This window comes from Sparus aurata, chromosome 16, assembly GCF_900880675.1.
Source record: "Sparus aurata chromosome 16, fSpaAur1.1, whole genome shotgun sequence".
In the NCBI taxonomy this organism is placed as follows: Eukaryota; Metazoa; Chordata; class Actinopteri; order Spariformes; family Sparidae; genus Sparus; species Sparus aurata.
This window is the reverse complement of record NC_044202.1, coordinates 19,714,828-19,735,984: the sequence shown is the minus strand read 5'-3', so window position 1 is coordinate 19,735,984 and position 21,157 is coordinate 19,714,828. Positions and strand designations below refer to the sequence as shown.

The following is a 21,157-nucleotide window of genomic DNA, read 5'->3' as shown; positions in this document are numbered from 1 at the left end:
TTGGATTGAGAATATATCAAGAAGTAGCCCAAGCTCTCCTAAAATATTTTTTGTCTTTATTGTATTACTTGACTTGCCTTCACCAAGGACTCGACTGACTTGCCTTGTTGGAGATCTGGACCAAATGATTTGAGTCACATGTTTGGTTTTGAGGAGATTTGCTGCTTTATGTTTCCATAAGCCTCATTTTGTTCGAGGGTTCAACACAGAAGGCGGTGCTGCTGATGTTCTTCTCATAAACCTAAAGCTTGATATTTACACTTTGACCTCTGACCTTCAGCCTGTTGGTAGGACAACATTTTCTTTATTGTTTTAAACGATGAACATAGGCTCCACCTACAGTACATACTGTTGATTGTTATGGGGTTACACTTTCCACCAAACGTTCTCTCATTTTTTTTTTTTTTTCACTTTGAATCAACTGTTGAGTTAATGAAACTGGTCGATCCACTAAATGCATTTAATTCATGTGCCATGGAACACATCGCTCACTGTAAAAACAGTTTGCATGAATCATACTCTGTGCAACAACAAAGAGGGTGTGGCATCTCTGTTACTTACTCTTTTTCTACTACACAAACACACACACATACACACACACACACACACAGAGAGAGAGAGAGAGAGAGAGAGGGGAGAGAGAGAGGGAGAGAGAGAGACCGCAGGCATTCCGGTTGGCAAGGATGGATGTTCTGCCTCTCTGCTCGACAGCACATATGTGTCTGTTTCTTTACTTATTTATAAGGTGTTAGGTTACAGGGCTCGTAGGGAGTGAAGTTTCCCTCTATCCCACATACTGACAAGACGGGACACGCAAAGTCTGTGTGTGTGATGACGTAGCAGCTGCTGAATCTGGTTTGGCAGGATTTCTGAGGGAAGGGCGAGAGAGCAGAGACGGACACAGAGAGGGAAAGGAGCTTAAAAGTTTGAAACTAGTTTTTCCTTCACTGTATTTGACGTTGCTGGTGTTGTATATAAATCTTCAACGGCTAGTGTGGACATACCGGGTTTTGGTGTTTGAGCCGGGTTTCAGCACGAGGTAAGTTTCCTTTTGTTTGGTTTGAGTTTATCACATGCTTAAAGTCAGGACAGTGAAGAAAAGATAGAAGCCAGCTGTGTGTAAATTCAACACAGGCTGAGCTACAGTAGTTATTTACACTAAAACATGATGGATACAAGTTGTTATTTATGACAACAAAAGGAAGAGCCACCATCATTCCACCTTTGAAAAAAACAATGGGAGAATGTTTCCTGTTGCTATGACTAAGACCCTAACTTCAAGTGTGGAAAGATATTGAGCAATCAACACGAAGACACAAATCCAAAAGGAAAAATATGATCTTCATATAAACTGTACATTCAACACATGAACAAGGGCCTCTTGGAATGTAGCCCTCTTTAAAGTTAAACATTTCCACACACTCGTGATACATCAGGATGGCATGCGGTTGGTTTTGTGGAGATTTCCTGAAGTGAAAACAGTTGCCTGAACATCACAGTGTAGTATAGAATATCTACAGTCTATTTTGCCACCTTACACAAATAACACATGCGCTTGTTAACTGCATGGATGGCACCAACAGTCCCTGTCTGATAGTTGTTAATAAATACATCCAATTCAATTGTCATTTGAAATCGTCTTACAGCAGGCGTCGAGGCCGCTAGATGGCACTTGGTGGACCATATATGATGGTTAAGAAAAAGCCTATGTTAGAGGAAGCCCAATTGGTGCAAAACTTTAGAATTAGATTTATCATGATAGAGGCCGTGGCAATAGACAGATCCAGAGTTTCAAGTGTTAGCACTGAAAAGTCCACGGAGCTGAGCCACTCCTGTTTTTCCAAATCTAAATATTTTACTCTTTCCTAAACAGTGCATGATCCTGCACTGCTCCTGACACCATACAGGCGTAAGGATGGTGGTCCCATATGGATTTTATTATTCTTTATTACCAGTTATGTGGTGGGTATAAAAGGAAAATAGGGCAGTTAAGACATTTTTGTACAATTACAGTGAGAAAACAACCAAGGAAATATATTTTGCAGAAACCGTTTCCTTACATAACTTGTGTGTCCTTTGTTTTGGTTAACATTTTCCACCCTTAACTCCAGGTTTGACATTTGACAGCAATAAATAGGAACAAATACGATGAAATGCTAAATTAAATACACAATGGTAAATAGGTGCAATGTGTGAGATTTTTTATTTAAAATGTTCTATATTTAACCATAATTATCAACAGACTACCAGTTCTGATTTTATGTCAAAGACATCTATGTACTGTGGAAGAGATATGTACTATGTACTGTGTTGCAGAGATATCTGCTAAGGTCAGAATGCTAATCAGGTAGCCTGAAAACCTCTTTCTCCCAACGGTCCAAAGCTCCTGTGCAGGCGGTATAAACAGTAACACATGTATGGCTAACTTAGCTGACAAGCTAACAGTAGTCAAAGTCATTAATCTAAAAGGGAACTCTTGAATCACACATCAGATCATGATGAGCAAATTATTCAAGTTAAAAACCTTTACTGATGTACGTTGTATACATTTGCGGACAAAATGACTTGGTCTCATGAACAGTCAACCGTCAGTAGAAACTAAAATCATAAGCCCAATGAAGGTTGGATTCAAAATCAAACTAAAAACCTGGATCAGAGCATCAGTCAGCTCCTGGACAGCCTGTGGCGGTAGTTAGTGGAGTCGGAAGCACAATATATGACGTCCCATAGGAGCTCAGTTGGATTAATATCACGGCCAGTTGACGGAATCGATGCAAATCCAGGAACTGCCTACACACTGTGGACACATGAGGCGAGGCATTGTACTGCACCAGGAGGAACCCAGAGCCCACTGCTTCCAGCGTACGGTCTGACAATCGCTCTGAGGATTTCATCATGGTACCAAACAGAAGTCAGGGTACCGCTGGCTATGTCCTGGAGGTCTGTGCAACCCTCCAAGGATATACCTCCCCAAACCATCAATGACCCACCACCAAACTGGTCATGCTTGATGCTGTCACAGGCAGCATATTGTTCACCACAGCGGCTCCACACTCTTTCACATCTTTCACATGTGCTCAGCATGAACCTGCTCTCATCTGTGAAGCGAACGGGGCACCAGTGGCAGACTTGCCAATTCTGGTGTTCTCCCGCAAATGGCATTTAAACTGCACGGTGCTGGGCTGTGAGCAAAAGTCCCAACGTCATGTTCTCGCCATGTCACATTCCGTTGCTGGGAGTTGTCTTGCTTTTGCCTCTCCTTTGCACTTGTTGTCACTTACATCTGTACGAAAGCAGGTGAAATTGATTCACAATCACTTGCGCTTCCTACATTTGACAGAATGATGTCCCTGAAGTCCGACTGACTTGGTGTTATACTGTGACGATTTAGTGTTCCACTAATTCTTTTTTAGGGCAGACAGAAAACAGTTAGCGGCAGTTAGCATTTACTCTTCTGATATCCTGCTGCTATTAGTTGGGAGTATGAACTCAGTAGCTGGTCAGTTCCTACATATTGGACCTTTAATGTCTGTTTTACATTGTATTATGAAGATACAGTACTAACTGTACAGTGCCAAACACAAATTACTTTTGGTGCTATGTTTATTTACCAGTTTGATCCTTTGTCTGCTTGCTCATCCCTGTGTCCAAGGCCATTAAATTCTTTAAAAAGATCTCGGCTATTCCATTGTTTTATATAGATTATTTGTGGGTTTTTTAAGTAACTCGAAAGTAGTAAAATAATGTATGTATTATTCTATGCAGACAGTAATACTGTAACATAATATATAACTTTAAACTGAAGATAACTAGTAGTATGTATTATATAGCATATTGAAAGTAACTTGCCCAACACTGGTTGCAACATGGCCGACTAATAATAAAGCACATTGTTTGTTAGTGAGTTTGCCCTTTTCTTACAATGATGTCCACATGTAACTTTTTTACATTAGCAACATTTTGCATAAAATGTAAGGCTTCAGGGTTTAAGGTAGAAGAAAAGCAGCAGATCAATTGTTTGGAAATCTGGTCTTTACATGCAGTCTGTCGTCTGAAGAAACCAGATGGTGCTTTCTTGATGATATTTAGAGAAGACTGGTGAGGTAGAAATGTCCTTATTTTTTAAAGGAAAAAATAGTTTTCTTCAATTAAAAGAAAATGAATTGATCAGAAATATAGTCTAGACATTATTAATGTGACAAATGACTTTTACAGCTGGAAATCTTTGATGGAATATCTACATAGGTGTACAAAGGACCATTTTCAACAACCATCAATCCTGTGGTACAATAGCATATTGTGTTAGCTAACTGCCACAAAACCCTTGTGCAAATATGTCAGCACAGCTGTAAACTGTTGTGCTGATTAAAGAAGCAATAAAGCTGGCCTTCCCCTGGGTAGTTGAGTGTCTGGAGCATCAGCATTAGTGGGCTTGATTTTAGTCTCTAACTTGCCAAAAAAACAGAACTTTCTTCTGAAGCTCATCATTCCATTCGTGTGTTCAGAGAAATTAAAGCTATTCCACGCGAGAAGTTGACAAGAAACTCAAGGTCTCATACAAAAGTGTGTACTATTCCTTCAATGAGCGGTGCAAACTGGCTCCAGCCAGGACAGAAAGAGAGGTGGGAGGACACAGTGGACAGCTGAGCAAGTACATAAGAGTCTCTAATCTGAGAAACACGAAACTCACAGGTCGTCATCATGCAGCTTCAATAAATGGTACCCCCAAAACACCAAGCTCAACATCAACTGTGACTCCAGGATGCTTTCCTTCTACACAAAGTAGCAAAGAAAAAGGAATGCCTGATATTGGCAAAAATAAAAAGACTTAGAAAGACTGGGGAGTGTTATGTAGAGAGAAATCAAAGTTTGAGGTGTTTGTATCACATACAGTATTTTCCAAACGTACATACTGATTTATCCATCAGCCTGAAGCCAGCTAATAGAGAAATTAATTTTCCACTCTGGAAGAGATGAGACGAAACAAGGTTTCTGCCTACCTCTCCAGGCAAATTGGCAATTTGCAAATGTTTTCATACAAGCCCATGCAGGCTGGATGTCAGTCACCAGTTTCAGGTGAAGCTATTTGCATCTTTTGGCTTGGGCGAGATGCCATTCAGTGATTTCACAGGTAATTCGGCTATGATTTGTGTTTTTTTCATATGGTCATTAGGATTTGGAGAGATAACTTTATTTTCTGTCTTCCTCTCTTTCAAAGGGTGCGCTTGTTTTTTTCGCCCAGGCCAGTGCAGCAGCAGCAGGGATGAACTGGTCGGGACTGGAGAGTCTGTTGAGTGGAGTCAATAAATACTCCACAGCGTTCGGGAGGATCTGGCTGTCCATGGTGTTTGTGTTCCGTGTGCTGGTGTTTGTGGTGGCAGCGCAGAGGGTTTGGGGCGATGAGAGCAAAGACTTTGTGTGTAACACTCGACAGGTAAGATGGAGGAACAGTACTGGTTGATCTATGCTAACACTTCTGTGCCTGTACTTCTGGAGCAATAACCCTCCCTAATGAGGAGGAACCACATTAACATACTGCCAGTCTAACAGAGACAGATGAACCCAAAATCAAAGATACATTTTTTCCCCTTACCTGGCATGCTACTTAACTATCTCAGCTGTTTCTGTGTGAATTGCAGAGATTTGGAGATGTCGGTTGTAGCAATGTCTACCTTCAAATTAGTTAAACTAGATGGCACTCAGCTTGTGGTGCTCAAAGAGCCACAAGAATACCTTAGAGCTAACACATTTTTTGTTTTAAAGAAATGTGCTTACTTCTTAGAACTTTAACACATATGTAAGCTTTCTCCTGACGCCAGAAGATTGGATATCCTAAATCACATCTGTCTGTTTGTTGAATTACTCTCTTCGGTTCACATGCTAATGTTTTAGACATGTATAGAATAGGAGGCAATTGGTAAGCAATCAGTACTTTCAATGAAATTGTGATCCAAACAGAAAGCAAATGCAAAATGCTGACCTTAGTTTTATCTGCAGCTGAAAAGTTGTCCTGTGGCAATGTGTTGAAAAGTGCTCCACCTGTCCCCTGAAAAATGCTGCAGGTTTAGATGCATTGTTGCTTTATACCATAGAGGCATTATAACCTTCATCAGCCCCTGGCAGCACTAGTGACACTGTTATGTATTTATCATTTCATGACATTTGCATTAGCTATGGTACAAAATAAAAGTATTGCCTCTTCATATCTCTGTTTGTGGTGTATTATCTCTGGTACAAATGTGATAACCTATACTATCACTCGTTTTTTTTTTTTCATTTGAGAAATCCTGGTCGTAAAAGAGAAAGCCATTACAATAACTTGTTTGAAAAGAATCTTTCATTTTGTTTCCAGCCCGGCTGCACCAACATCTGCTATGACCACATCTTCCCAATCTCCCACATCCGTCTGTGGGCGCTGCAGCTGATTTTTGTCACCTGCCCTTCTCTGATGGTGATGGCTCACGTTAAATTCCGCGAAGGAAAAGACGCCAAATATGTGGCACTGCACCAAGGCTCTCACCTGTATGCCAACCCCGGCAAGAAGAGAGGGGGGCTGTGGTGGACCTATCTGCTGAGTTTGGTCTTCAAAGCCGGATTCGACACATCGTTTCTTTACATCCTGTACCGGATATACCACGGATATGACTTGCCCAAGTAATGCTCGAATCGTTACTACGTAAAAAGACAGTCTGATTATCTACTGGACTTCTATTTACTTCTGTTCTGCCTTTAATCCTCTCCACTCTTTAATTTCAGGTTATCCAAGTGCTCCCTGGACCCCTGCCCCAACACCGTCGACTGCTTCATCAGTCGTCCAACAGAGAAAAAGATCTTCATGCTGTTCATGGTTGTATCCAGCGCGCTTTGCATCTTCATGTGTATCTGCGAGATGATTTACCTCATTGGCAAGCGCATCGCCAAACTGGTAAGCGCCCGCCATGAAAACGAGAGGCTTGTGTTTGCTGATCAGCACGAGCTCACCAACATGGCCCCACCGAGGTCCCAGTATCGTAAGACTGATCCGACGCTTGGAGACAGCCGGGTCAGTTTAAGCAAGAGGGAGAAGGTCAAAGAATTTAGCATAAGTACGACCTTGTAGGACTCAGAGGTCATTCTGTGTCGAATGGATGGCCACGCAACATGGGCACAAGTTACTTGATTAAAATGATCAAACCAAAGGATTGATAAAAGGAGCGATCCTGTGTGTCGTGATCCTGTGACACACCTGAACATGAAACTGTCATGACTCTCCGTTGGAGGATTCTCCAGCACTGGCCAGCTGTATGTTGTAGAGCATTGTTAAAGAGGGGTATAAGTATAGTATTGCTGTGTTTGGATATCACATGTCTAGCTTTACTATAGGTCTGATCACATTTTGGCCCACTATCCAAGGAGAAACGTCCAGGAGCTGGTGGGTCAGCACCAATGGAATCCGATGTTGTGTGTGATGGCGCAGTCCAGAGATTAACAATCACGACTCACCAACAATAAGCCATCTTAATTAAATGTAATGTAAGTAATGTAAATTGCTGCACTTATTATCTTCAACACTCTTAATAGCTTTATTGATTGTGTGACTTCGAAACAGATGGCCTCTGGTGCTCTCTGCTTTCTTCCACTGACACGACTAAAATGCTGCTTGCAATGTGACGAGCAGCTGTCCCCACAGCACGTGTCGAGGTTTCCTTCAACGTTTAACTCTTCACCGTTGAGCTGATCAAACAGGATCGTCTACATCTTCCTCTACAGCTTCTGATTTCCTGCTAAGGGGGCTCAATAGACCATATTAACGCAGTGGCCATTTTTCTCTGACATGCCACTCGGGGTGGGAAGCTCAGATGTAATAGCCCACTGCTGTGTTTGAGGTTGCAAGTCCTATAAATGTAGAGAAACTGACAAATTGTTAATGTTTCACTGCTGTCTCATTGCCATGCAAATAAAAGGATGATGGATGGTGAAAATCTGGAGGGACATAGCAACATTACTTTAAAGTAAAACAACACATTTAATGAATAACAGTAGCTTCTGTTAGATAACAGCTAATTTTAACATTCAACCACTACCTAGCTAACATTTTAACAGTGCAATACAATGCAATAGTAAAGGTATAAATTAATACTAAAATATCATCGCACATCTTGGACACACTTATTTAAGCCTGGAAACGACACACACTGGATGTAAAGGTAACGTCAGCGACTAGATGTGGTTGAATGCTAATGTTAGCGAATGGGTATCAAATATGTTATGCCACTATGAATTATGGCACAGTTTCCCTCCAGATGTTCATTATCCTTTGTCTTTTCAGTTTTGTAGTTTCTCATCAGTTATATGACTCGCAACCTGAAGCATAGCAACATCACGTTATTCAAGCACCCCACCCTGAGCTTGATGTCAGAGGAAAATGGACACTGTGTGAATTCTGTCTATTATCAGGACTCTAAATTTGCATCAAGACTCAAAGTTATAGTGCTTTCATTATGTAGGATGAGTAAAGGGAGAGAACCTGAAGCTGCTGTGTTGCTGTACAGGCTGGGTTTGATCCAGAGACACAGATTAGACTACTTTTGCTTTGACTATGAGTCAACTGACAGGTTATCATGTCGTCGAATATTTTTTTTTAAGACTTGTTTTTATTGATCCTTATAGTGCTATATTTAATTGCTTGTTAAATAAAAAATGCTGATCAATCTGTCTCTTCTGTCGTTGTTTCCAGAAGGGTCTTTTCCATCAGTTTTTCCTCACAAATAGGGAATGCAAATAGAGAGTGATACCAGTGACAGTTCTTACGAGATACAACGAAAACTATATCTTATTTAGCTGTAGATGTGGATTTAAAAAGAAAAGGTTGTGTTTAATATTGTTTACTGAGTTTTTCTTTTTTTCATTAGAGGAGCAAATTAGAAAATATGTCCAGAATTGAAATTTAAGAGATTACAAATGAAGGCGCAATTTTGCTACTTACTCTAATAAACTTATTTTTACAAATATTTCTACTCCTCCTTACTAAACAGAAAAACACAATCGCACAGATTCTGATATAATTATAATTGCACTTGTTGACTCATCTTGAAACACACTGCATTCCAACTCGACATAATCAAATAAAACATAGCAAAACAGTACCTCCTGTTTAGACTCCCTTTAGCTAGGACAGCCAAGTAACAAACGGAGCTCCTTGCTAATGGCAGCTAGCATTGAAGCTAGTTACAAACAAATATAGTTACAGCAAAGAGTAGCTTCCATCAACATTCTGGCCATTTCTTGCAAATTACACCTTTGAAGGTGCAATATGTGTTTTTTGGCGCAGACATTTTAATCAGAAACTATTTTTTTCATGAATGACTAAACTGACTAAAACAAACTGACCTTCAGACGACAGCTCAGTTTCAAACTGTTTTACTTTGTTTCGAGTGCAAATTGATGCATTTAATCACAATTGTATTCTAGGAACATGAAGCAATGTCCACATACAGGCAAAAGTCAGCTTAAGTCGGATAATCAAAACCTGTCTACCTGAATTCATTTCCACTCAGTCACCACTTGATGGCGGCATTCTCCAGTTTAAACGAAGTAAATATTCCAATATGGACATTTGGCGGAATTTGTCTCAAAGCTTTAAACTGTGCAATGGAATTATGAACACATATTGGTTCGGTTTAAACTTGAACGCACCCTTGAACGCACCATCAAGGTAAAAAATAATAATAATCATGTCAGCGGTGGTGTGCAGCGCGGGCTCTGAGCAGAGCTGCTCATGTTGACGGCGCAGGTTCCTGCCATATGGACAAGAGAGCCAACACAGCTGTCTTCTAGTTCCTCTTGAGAACTACTTAACCACTAAATATGCCATTTTATACATTGCCAGGACTTGACTGCTAAGATAAATTAGGTTCCGTGTTGTCGTATGAAAATAGTTTCTAAGATATTGACGTCTTTATAATGCAGACTCTTATTTGTTTGATGGTCTGTTGTTTCTTCCTTCCGAGCCGTCGTTAATTTTTAGTGTGGCGCCGATTTATCAGTAAACAGGAAGCTACCAGGTCGACCGGCATTTGGAAAACAAACGTTTCGACGAGGATGGGATTCGAACCCACGCGTGCAGAGCACAATGGATTAGCAGTCCATCGCCTTAACCACTCGGCCACCTCGTCCGTAATAACGCGTCATCAAGCAGCCTAATCTCGAATCACAATAGATGATTTCATGATATGCAACAGCGGCTAGATTAGGTGTTAGCATTAGCATGAGATTTTATAGGCCCGTAAACCGAAAAGCAACAGGCTGCAGTCACATAAGCTGCTTTCTATACTTCTGTCCACAACAGGGAGCCAGAAAGCAGCAAATACAATGAGGTATCTTATCCAGCTAATAAGGTAACTATTCAAGTGGGCTCTATTTTATTTGATCAACGTGCCAAGCGTGATGGCATAATTATTCTTCAAGTTATGTAATACATCTCATCTTAGACCCTCTTATCCTGCAAGAGGCATACCTCAAGTTTCATGCATAATTTGGACTAAAAGTTTTTTCACATATCCAAGTAATATGTGTAGTCAAATGCGACGTGGACTATATTCCTGGTGTTGTGTTTAAAGATGAGTGTGAAAGAAAGACTTGAAGGTACCATATGCAAATTTTAATCAAATGAGAAAGATCCTCATTGACTGATTTATTTTTTATTTTTATGCCTTAACAAATTCAATAAACAAACTCTTCTTTTTCATGACTGACTAACTGACCTTAAAGGGCGACAAGTTCATTCTGTTTCACTTGATTTATGTTCGGTGGACCCTGCCACCTTTTTCTAGCTTCGAACAGTGTTCTGGGGGCCTTATTTTCCCCCCTGAGAGCAGCTTGTTTATTCAGTAATGAATGAATACATATTTCCGAGTTTTGTATAATTACCCCAATAATATTGCAGATATCAAAATGTAGTTTAGATTTCTTCTCCAAAACTATATAGTGCCCCTTTAATACATCTAAAAGGAAAATATTCAAATAAAAATAATGCAGATTTTCTATCTGCAACATTTCTTGAGCAGGTGGGACCTTATATCATATACGATATATTGAATTTCTCCTACAGGGGATCATCAATATATCTGATTAGCAGCTGGACATCAACTATGACTCATGTCTGTCCAACAACATTTAAGTATACTAGTTGACTAAAATGTGTCTTTTATTCATCTAAATCATGGTTGAGTTTAATAACTCATCTAAGCAAGTATGTGAGATTGTTGTGTGTATGCGTGATGCAATAACCCTAGATAATGATAGGGCCCTGCTACCTGATCGGTGTGTCTTGAGGTGTGAATCACATGGCAGAACACAGACAGAGGGGATCAAACATTTATTTACCCTTATTAAAAGTTACAATAAAACCATTAACATCTTCAAACAATAGCAAAATAAAAGAGAACCAAAAGTATTGGCCAAAACATATTTACAGAGACAGTTTGCAGATAAAAAGCTCACATTTTATACACAATCCCAACCCCTGCGTCATAAACTCTGAAATGTGAACACTGCAATACTCAAGAAGCTTGAATGTGGTTTTAGCCAGAAAAAGAATTTAAATGCACAAAGAAAGACGTAGCTCTTTTTCCACCTCCCCTCCTCGATTTTCACTTTTCTATACATGATAAAATACTTGGAATTTGGGGGTAAAACATAGGAATGTAGAATTCTAAAAATTAATAAGATCATTTGAAAGGTTTGTGTCCATATAACAGTCATTTCGAAAGTGAAGGAGATGGTCTGCACCGCGCCGCTCCGCGACGGTGACAACTTTTTTTTTTTTTTAGATCCCAAAAAAGATGAGAAAGAAAAATAAAATGCTATAGGGCTGCCACGCTGTTAAAAAAAGGATGCTTCTCCATGAATTGGGAAAATAAGTCAGTATTCCTGATTCGCTCCACATCCAATCCATTACCTTCGCCGCACGCCAGTCATTGTGCACCGTGAGGGGGGTGACACAAGCCGACACTTTCATCATGAGAGGGCCCGGTGAGATTCCGTCTGTCGAAGAACTAATAAAAGGCAGTGAACTGGTGGTTGAATCAGCAAACGTGATATATCCTTTGTCTTCTTTTGTAGTTTTGTTTAGAACTTTAAGAACGTGGCACGAGTCTCTCATATATATATTTATATACTTTAATCTTGGAAAATCAGTTCAGGTGCCGTGGTGGGGGGGCCGTCACTCTGCCTTGGCCTCGCCCTCGGATGCTGCGGGTGTCGTGTCCTCGGCGGGGGCGGCGGCGGCCTCCTCGGCAGGGGCAGCCTCTGTGGGTGGGGCCTCCTCCGCTGCTTTGGCCTCTCCCTCGGGTGCAGCAGCAGCAGCAGCTTCGGCGACAGCCTCGCCCTCTTTGGCCTCGGTGGCCGGTGTCTCCTCTTTGGCTTCGTTGGCCGCGTGGCCGTTCTCCTCGGGCTTGTCCTCTGTCGTCGGGGAGGTGACCTCCTCTTTGCCCTCCTCGCTGCCCTTCTTGCTCTTTTTCAGGGAGATGCCCTTGAACTTGAATGAGTTCTTCAGGGAGAACTTCTTCTTCTTCTTGCCATCCTTGGCGGCCTCGCCCTCCACCTTACCGGCCTCGCCCTCGGCTGCAGGAGCGGGCTCGATGGCGTCCCCGGTGCCGGCTTCGCCTTCCTTGGCCGGTTCGGCAGTTCCATTCCCGTCCGCAGCAGCCACTTCCCCGTCGGGCTTGGCTGACACGTCGCCGTTGGTTTTGACGTGGCCGTTCTCCTGCAGAGAAGAAGAATCATTAGTCATGGATTTAAATAATCAAACTGGGTCAAATTAAAAACACACTACTTTTGGGGGGGGGGGGAACACAAAATCGCGCAGATACACAGATGGATCAAACTGTCGATGAAATGTGGAATTACATTCCAAATAAATCTGAGGAGATCTGGCATATGACGGATTAGCATTAGCCCATTTACTCCAACAGTTAATCCATGTTATACCTGAGGGAAGCTGCCTGCCCTGACAGTGGGCTCAGGGTGGGAGGGTTCAACATCTGTGTGCACGACTCTGGACACAAGGGGGCAGTAGAGCTGCAGCTAACCCTCACCACCGCCTGTGAGCCGGGGAACAAAGGAATCCCCACCGAGCCTGGCTGCTGCTCTCATCCAACAGCTGCAGCACGCCTTCACCACTGCTCCCAGTACAGCCTCACACCGCACAAACACACGGTCCATTTGTATTTAATGACCCTACATCACTTTTAGTAAATGAGTTTTTTATATGTGCACAGATCCAGTTAACTGTGTACTAAGTGGCGCCTCGTTTAATTAACTCCCAACAATCTCCCAATTAACCATCACACGAAGGCATCGAGGAGAACGTGTCATATCCACAAACTTATTTAAACTAGTTAATGAAAGCAGGCACGCTCGGTCGGTCGGGTCGGTCTCTGGTGAGCAGCCCGGCAGAAGGCGCCTCCAGCCCCGCCACAGAGCGCAGCCGCATCGCTCGCCCCGCATCTTTTGTTCGACGCGAGACCGACTTAATCTCCCGAGCACGGCCCCAACTCATGACAGAGAACCAGCTCCAAAAACACACTTCGACCACAATCTGCCCTTCTCGTGTAAAAGAAATGTGCGGCTAACTCGCCCCCCGTGGGCGCAGCAGACGAGTTAACAAAAGGCAGCAGCAGGCTGGTGGTGCGCGCCGAGCGGGGACGAGCACGGGCACTCGACGGCTGCTCTGCTGGAGGTCCCCCTGATGCTGGACTGCCTGTCTTAGCTTTATTTAAACTTATTTTAAACTTCATCCATGTCAACAACGGGGGGCTGGTGGTGATGGATCTGATCTGAGTGCGGAGTGTGAAAGAGCAATAGCTCGGCTCCCATCGCCATGGCACCCATGCTGCCAGTGGGCGTTGGGTGCCATGTGGCTCCCCGCTGACTGCTGCCCATCTCGGGCCTGTTTCACTCACCTGGCCGTTGGCTTTGGCAGCAGCTGGGTCGGCGGCGGCGGCGGCTTTCCCCTCAGCAGCTACTCCACCCTTGGACAACTGAGCTCCCATATCTTTTTTTTCCCTTTTGGTGATGTGAACACAAAAAAAAAGAAAAATCGAAAAAGAAAAACCTAGAGGAGTTTTTGGAGGTTTAAAATTCCAGCTCTGGGATGGGTAAGGTCTGGCCCAAAAAGAGGTGAAAAATCCGACCGGATCTCCTGCTTCCTTAGTAGGTCTGGAAACGTCAAGATCCCCCTTCTGTGAGTGTGGACCCCACGGCGGCTGAGCTCAAACTAAAGGATGTCGGCGATAAGACTGCGAGTACTTCAACCGCGCCTCAAAATCGACCCGAGGCCCCTCCCATGGGCGTGGCGGGCGGCCTTTGACCAATCTGCAGCCGGGAGGGGCGGGGCCTCCTCCACCCCACTGTCACTGCAACAGCGCGCAGATCTACTGGATCATCAGACTTTTCCACTGTTTCAAGATTTGTGGAAGATTTGGGCATTTTAAACTTGTCTCAGAAAGATGATTAACAGTTGTGTCAAGTAGCTGGGCTCTATGAGGCTCTGCAGTCATAGAGAAGTTCAGTGTAATTGATTTCATGATGGTCAAACAGTGCTATGAATATTGTAAATAGACCCTCACCAGAAAAGCATTTCTGCAACAAAAACAGTTTGACGTCATCAGATCTAAAGGAACTGTTTAAAGGTGCACCATGTAGTTTTGTGGACGAGAGAAAGATCCTCGCTGACTGAATTTCTGTGCCATAACAAACTTTGATGAGACAAACTGACCTCGAACAACAACACAGCATCAGTGTTGAGTTTGCGAATGTGTTTGTATGATCACTTCATTAATACTGTAGGTATTAAAATCAAAAGTTTGAATTTCTTCTCCAAAATGACGTACTGCCCATTAAAATGAGCCCGCGTGAGTGAAGCATCAGTTTTGAGACTGTGCTGCTCAAAGATATACCCAAGGAAGCTGAATGACACACATGTTCCAGCTGGAAAAGGCTGTTTGATCCTCTCAAAAAACACTTATTATCAACTTTCACATCGTGTGTAACGGTTTGAGGGACTCCCCTTCAGCAAATATATCCTCAGATGATCCTCATCATCTGATTTTTCTGCGCTGAAAGCACCCTGAGAGAGCGACGAGGAACCATTGATGGCCTCTGAGTGACAGGCCCCGGCTCTCAAAGAGTGAACTTGTTGCATAACGCGGGGCCAGCTCTGCACTCAGTGTGGACCTTGTGATGGCACTGGGGCTGCTTTGTCACTGACACAGACAGGGAGACAGTGAATCAGCCTGTCAGCCAGTAATGAGGTCTCTTGGCCAGATGAGCGAATCCCACGATTGCAGCGATGACACTGCATTTTTTTTTAATGTATTTATTGGAGAGTCCAATGCTGATGGGTCCCTCTTGTGATCTGACAGAGTCAGGGGTCATATGTTTTAAGCAGAGTTATGAGAGCCAGTGGATGGCTTCCAGGCATGGGACAGGATCGCACATGCATTTATACATGCCAGCTGCCTCGTTTTCAAGCCGTTACTCTTGATTCTGGCAACCTTAACCAAATTATCCCTTCTTCCCCAACAACAGGGCCCTCATTTATCCCGCAGATGACCCCGTGTTAACAAAATGCCACTCTGACTGCTTGTCACCTCCATATGACTTCATTAAGCAGAATTTACGATTTCCTCTTATGAAAGTATTCTTCAGAGGCATGTCTTTATGGTTCCATACATCCGTCATTGTTTCCACTGGTCCAGTGGCACACAGATCCACCCCCCTCCGTACATGCACACACTCACACAAACATGTCACGGCCGTGGTATGCGAGGCATGCACGCACCACCCGGAGAATGATCTCCATCCATTCAGTGGGCCGAGCTTCTCACAGTGGAGTACACCCTCAGGGGGCTCGAAATGTGCAACCCCAACCCCTTCCAGCCAACCACCGATGCATTCCCCCAAACTGAGTCAAGAAAGAGAACAGCATATTTGAGAGATGTCTTTCACCCCCAGCCTCAGCATCCCAGTGCATGCACAGCTCAGTCACAGCTTTGGAATTCCTTGTCGCTCTCTGATGTGGGACGTCTGAATGGGGCTGTAGTTCTGATGAGGTCTTTACATTGAAGTTGTCACATTTCAAAGGGACGTCTCGCCAGGTTAACCACAGATTTGTCACACGTCTACCGCGGGGGGAAGGCGACACATTATCTTCTACAGCACTGTACTTAAAGCGGCTCCGTGTAACAATTTGTAGCAATTGACGGATAAATCACTTGTTAGTGGCCATGTGTCGCAACAGTAGGAAACGTTTGTTGAGAGGTCTAACTTTTATGTTATCATAAACTTAACATTCGGCTGGAACGTTGACATTTCATCACGTTGACTTTACATGGTTATGACCTGACTTTCATATCAGGAGGTGCGACGCTTAAAAATGTTGCATCTCCGGCCGTGTTTCTGGCTTCCAAAGCAGGTATTTTAAGCTCAAACATGATCTTTTACTAACCCTAACAACGTTTTTTTTTTTTTTTTTTTGCAGTCGTGGACTCGGTTCGATTGAGGGGCAGGGGCGAACAAAGACAAGCAGCATGCGGTGAGGCAACAGTGCGCAGAAAGTTGTGATATATTTGTGGTGAACTGGAGGGCACTTTGTCATATTTTATCCACTGGAAGGGTTTTTGAACATGACTTTTTTTTTTTACTAAACTACACTCAAAAGCTCTGCTCAGCCACACAGGCGCTTCCAGTCGGCTGATAAGTCCACTAGAAGTTTGGTGGGGAAATACTAACGCAATGTCACCAAAACACATATGATACATTTATAAATAAGATGCATCACCAGCAATTAAACTGCCAAACAATATGAAATAAGGAAATTCAGACTTTTTGGAAAAATAAGACCTATTATGATCAAGATTTGTAAGTGTCTTAATTAGTTGGCACTGACTTTACTTGTAAATAGCCCAACTTGATTAAAGCGTATGCTAACAGGCCAATAGTGTATTTGGCTTATCTTGAGCTCATATGGTTTGTGCTACTCAGGGGGAGGCACTTTTGTCTTTTTCAACTTGGGAATCTCCGTGCTGACAATATACTTTGGATTGATAGCCTGCCACTCTCATAGTGTCTCTACTCTCATGGCTGCGCACTAGCCTTTATTATTTTCCTCCTCACCAGCTCAGTGTTTAATATGCAATTCAGTATGCACGCGCACTTGAAGCCCACACATCATCACAATGACAAGGCCCTGATTTCCTTGAGAAAAATGAGACCGTGGCTGGAGGACTTCCTCTGGACTCGGCCTGCCTACTTATTTCTGTCACGTTTGACGTGGTGCTTCTTCTCCTCTTCACACACACTTTTTTCCCTCCTAGCTAGTCAATGCCCCTGTTTGTGTGGTTGCCCATTTTTCATGCCCTGACACAGGATGAGCTCTCAAATCCCGCTAAAAGCCTCCATTGTCCGTCTCTCTGTGAGCCAACTGATGAGCATCACAAGTAGAAAGAGAGGAGAAGAAGAGAGAGAGAGAGAGAGAGAGAGAGAGAGAGAGAAAACATTTCTTGGGGATTAGTTTTGCTTAAGGTAGTATACTTGGGCATATCAGCATGATGAATATGTCATTTCTCAGGGTTCCTCCGCAATTCATGCATACACGATATCAAAAACAAGAGTGCAGGCTGCTTCCTGTGTGCTTCCTTGTGGTTCATGAGACATTGATGACTGAAAATTTGTTGCAGCTTATCACAGCTCATGGCCCAAACCTCAACACCTAATGCGATGTCATCCTGTGACGCACAGTCGAAAATGGGTTTTAAAATAAGAAATAACGTGAGAAATAAAGTTAGCGATAAGTGGATTATACTGTATACAGTCACATTGCCGTCAAAACTAAAATATTTCACTTTGGTGTTTCACAAATAAAAACGTAACACTGAATGAAGCTAAAAAGTGGCATCTAAGCAAATGAAAGCAAACATTTGCATTGCCAAGCACCTCTTTACAAGGAGAATGAGATGCAGAGTCCTCTTCACTCCCATGAATAAGGGTGCGTTGACTTAAAAGAAAGCCCTTTGTGATGCTAATTCATTCGATCAACTGGCTTATTGACTGCAAAAAAAGGCCCTCACCAGCAGGAAACCACAGAGCTGCACATGGTGGCCATCTTGACCAGGAGCTCGTGCAGATGTATCTGTCTGTTGGGGCTCTGGCAGTAGCTCTCAGAGGAGGAGGAGGAGGAGGAGGAGGAGGAGGAGGAGGAAGAACGGATAGTAGCTGGATTGCTCAGCCAGGCTTGCATGTTCGACTCGCCTCATTGATAAAATTGACATTGCGGGGGAGCTTGGAAGTGCAACGCAAACCTATAAGAAATGGAGAACAGTCATCATGCTGATGTGTGCAGATGTGCCTCACACACACACACACACACACACACACAAACACCCTCCTTCTTTTTCCCTGTGCCTAAGGTGGCAGACATGATGCGACACACCCCTCCCAACATTTCTGCATGCGTGCAGACATGCCACCGAGCCGGTTACCATGGCAACTACTGCTTCTATCGACATCTCCGGCTGCCGTTAACCAGGCGGGGGGGGGGGAATCGTTTGGTGGGAATCCAGTCATGAAGACAGTGGAAGAGGATATGGCTTTGGCGTTTGTTTTCATTTGCCTTATCATCTCTTGCTTGTTTGTTTCACATGACTCCGACTCCCACAATTCATGCAGCTGAGACTCTCCACATCTGTGCGACCGCAGGGAAATGAGGCACGGTTTCCTCTTTAACCTTTGCCCCGTCTACCTCCCCGTTAGACTTTTTTTCCCCCCTTCTACATCATAAATTCCATCTCCCTGTTTTATCGGCCGTGCATGCTTCCCCCCCCCTCCTCACGTTTTTATCTCTGGCATCAAGGCTATCACGGGCACACATCACCCACCGGAGCCTTGTCTGTATCTGTCGTAACACGCAGACCAGGTAAGAAGGCAGAGAGAGAGATTAAACAGATGGAGAGGCAAGGATAAGGCGAGGCCGAGGAGGTTTTAGAAGCGCAAAATGTGTTGATGAGTAAAGCAGACGGGGAGGGTAAGGGGCTGGGCAGAGTCAGTGTGTGCGCGCGTATGTGTCAGACAGGGGCGCGCAGTAGTAAGGCAGCTCATCCCCAACGGCGGCGGCACTGCGGCGTTACTAGGTCAGTGTGCCATCATCTCATTCATCATTATCACAGCCCGGCTCTTCCTCCTGCACCCTCGCTCTTCATCCCTCCCACGCTTTCTTGCAGTTGTTCTCTCCTTTTCCAGCGCACACGGCGCAGTGTGAGAGACACAGAGCTCCAGAGACAGAATGGGAAGCCCTAACCCAGACAGACTCAGAGGGAGCTGAGGTTTAGGCTGCTACAGTATAATGGATTGATGCAGTTAACTCAAACTAATGCGTTCAATTCATCAGTTAATTAAATGTTGTCTATTCAATTGATTGCTATTACTTTTCTTTTTACGGACATTTATCGTTCCCAAAATTGGTGTAAAAATACAAGTGTGCAAAAGAAATGGCATTCGCATCAGCTTCACCTTTACTTTACTGCTAATGAGCTAATGCTGGCGTGCTAGCATCATACACTAAGATGGTAAATATACCAGATACACTGCAGCATGTTAGCATTGTCATAGCTAAACTTACACCTGGCTAGCCACAATAGCATGTGAAAGGTTGTTTTGGTTCTGATCCCTTCCATACTCAAGTCTAAATGATAGGAACAGGGCTAAATCATCTTCCTTTTTGTCAGTAGGCAAATGGCTAGATGAACTCCACTCTCATGTCTCTATGCTAGCTAAATATAAAGACAAGAAGATACAGCTAGCTTAGGGACATCCAACGTGAGGCTTGATTAAAGTGTAATAAAGTAGTGAAGTCTTTAAAAAAAACAATAATGGAGATGGACTTGCATTTCTATAGTGCTTTTCCAGTCTACTGACCGCTCAAAGCGCTCTACAACACTGTCACATTCACCGACTCACACACATCTTCATACACCGACGACAGGGGCCGCCATGCAAGGTGCCAACTGCATCATTTGTGATTTTTTGCCTGTGGTGCCCAAGTTGCGCTGACTTGCTGGTGGCCTGGAAAGGGATGTTAAGTTGGAAAAACTGGAATTGTGGGAATGAATGACTTTATTTGCATTAATAACTGCAGATTTAATTTGTTTTTCTTAGAAACGTTAACCATTATTTTTTTCATTAAAGACTTATAAGTTGAACTGTGCACAACAGTATGGGAACCTGCCAATAACAAAAAGTGAAGGGAACCATTGTCCCCTCCATTTATCAAATCCATGTCTTTTTGGGGGGGGGGGGGGTCAGAAAAATCACAAAATGACAGTCCCTGTCCCTCGTGAGCTCAGTGTAATGATCTGGAAGCGGGAGCACAGTTAGTCTGCCACACTCCACACCGTTAAAGCAGGCCAATAGGCCACATATCATGACAGCTTTGCATTCCTGCGTATTGTAAACGGGCCTGGGTGATATAAGACCCCTGCTGCTCAGTAATCGCTGGCAGCATAACTGTCTGTTTGTTTGGTATACACACAGATGCGTATATACGACAACAACCACTTGCGTGCAACCGCATGCAAATGTGTTTACCCCTCACCACTGCCCTCTGCTCACGGTCGGACTCATTAACTCAGTTCTGGGTTATCTGCTGGCTGGGGCGTTGTGTTTTTTTTTTGTTTTTTTTGGCCAATCTATGAGATCATCACTCTCCCCGAGCTGAGCCCCCGTCCGTTTTTCCTCACACTCCTCAAACCCCTCACCCCCTCTCCTCCTCAACCTCCCTCTCGACGATCTTTATTGTGATGCAGATTTGGGGATCAGGATCAGTGGGGGATGGGAGCAGGGGTGTGGGGGATGGAGAGCGAGGAGGTTTGTGGAGAGGCTGTGGTTAGTGTTAAATTTGACCTAGCAGCCCTGCTGTGCCTCAGCGGGCGGTCCGGCATGGGCTTGGGGGAGGGGAAACCAAGAGAGGAAGAAAAGAAAGAGCTTCGAGGGGTTATCCCACAGCCCGTATACAAGACTCAGATATCAACATAGCAGCCTCATCTTGAAATAAAAGATGGCAGACACGCCCCTTTGTATCTTCACTCGACAGTAATCCCATCCAGGAGTGGAACAGAGATGA

General features: G+C 43.7%; 2 protein-coding genes and 1 non-coding gene across 3 annotated transcripts; 1 reads left to right on the top strand and 2 right to left on the bottom strand.

The window, feature by feature from the left end:
- Positions 1-734: 734 nt before the first annotated feature.
- On the top strand, positions 735-8,690 carry gjb9a (gap junction protein beta 9a). Its single transcript, XM_030443072.1, has 4 exons — positions 735-1,039; positions 5,219-5,434; positions 6,353-6,654; positions 6,757-8,690. Exons 2-4 carry the CDS (start codon positions 5,264-5,266, stop codon positions 7,097-7,099), a joined length of 816 nt encoding a protein of 271 aa, XP_030298932.1. The 5' UTR covers positions 735-1,039; positions 5,219-5,263; the 3' UTR covers positions 7,100-8,690.
- Positions 8,691-10,072: 1,382 nt separating this feature from the next.
- On the bottom strand, positions 10,073-10,154 carry trnas-gcu (transfer RNA serine (anticodon GCU)). The gene has a single exon. It is a non-coding gene; the product is annotated as a tRNA-Ser (tRNA).
- A 1,187-nt stretch (positions 10,155-11,341) lies between these two features.
- marcksl1a (MARCKS-like 1a) lies at positions 11,342-14,285 on the bottom strand. The gene is made up of 2 exons (XM_030392008.1): positions 13,944-14,285; positions 11,342-12,745 (listed from the first exon to the last, which is right to left on the bottom strand). Exons 1-2 carry the CDS (start codon positions 14,031-14,033, stop codon positions 12,203-12,205), a joined length of 633 nt encoding a protein of 210 aa, XP_030247868.1. The 5' UTR covers positions 14,034-14,285; the 3' UTR covers positions 11,342-12,202.
- Between the last annotated feature and the right edge of the window lie 6,872 nt (positions 14,286-21,157).

Bases quoted from the DNA above. Each gene is read 5' to 3' on its own strand.
- gjb9a (XM_030443072.1), top strand. From the start codon at position 5,264: ATGAACTGGTCGGGACTGGAGAGTCTGTTGAGTGGAGTCAATAAATAC. The intron at 5,435-6,352 runs GTAAGATGGAGG...TTTTGTTTCCAG, and splicing joins TTGTGTGTAACACTCGACAG to CCCGGCTGCACCAACATCTG. The intron at 6,655-6,756 runs GTAATGCTCGAA...CTTTAATTTCAG, and splicing joins CACGGATATGACTTGCCCAA to GTTATCCAAGTGCTCCCTGG.
- marcksl1a (XM_030392008.1), bottom strand. From the start codon at position 14,033: ATGGGAGCTCAGTTGTCCAAGGGTGGAGTAGCTGCTGAGGGGAAAGCC. The intron at 12,746-13,943 runs GTGAGTGAAACA...TCTTCTCTGCAG, and splicing joins CTGCCAAAGCCAACGGCCAG to GAGAACGGCCACGTCAAAAC.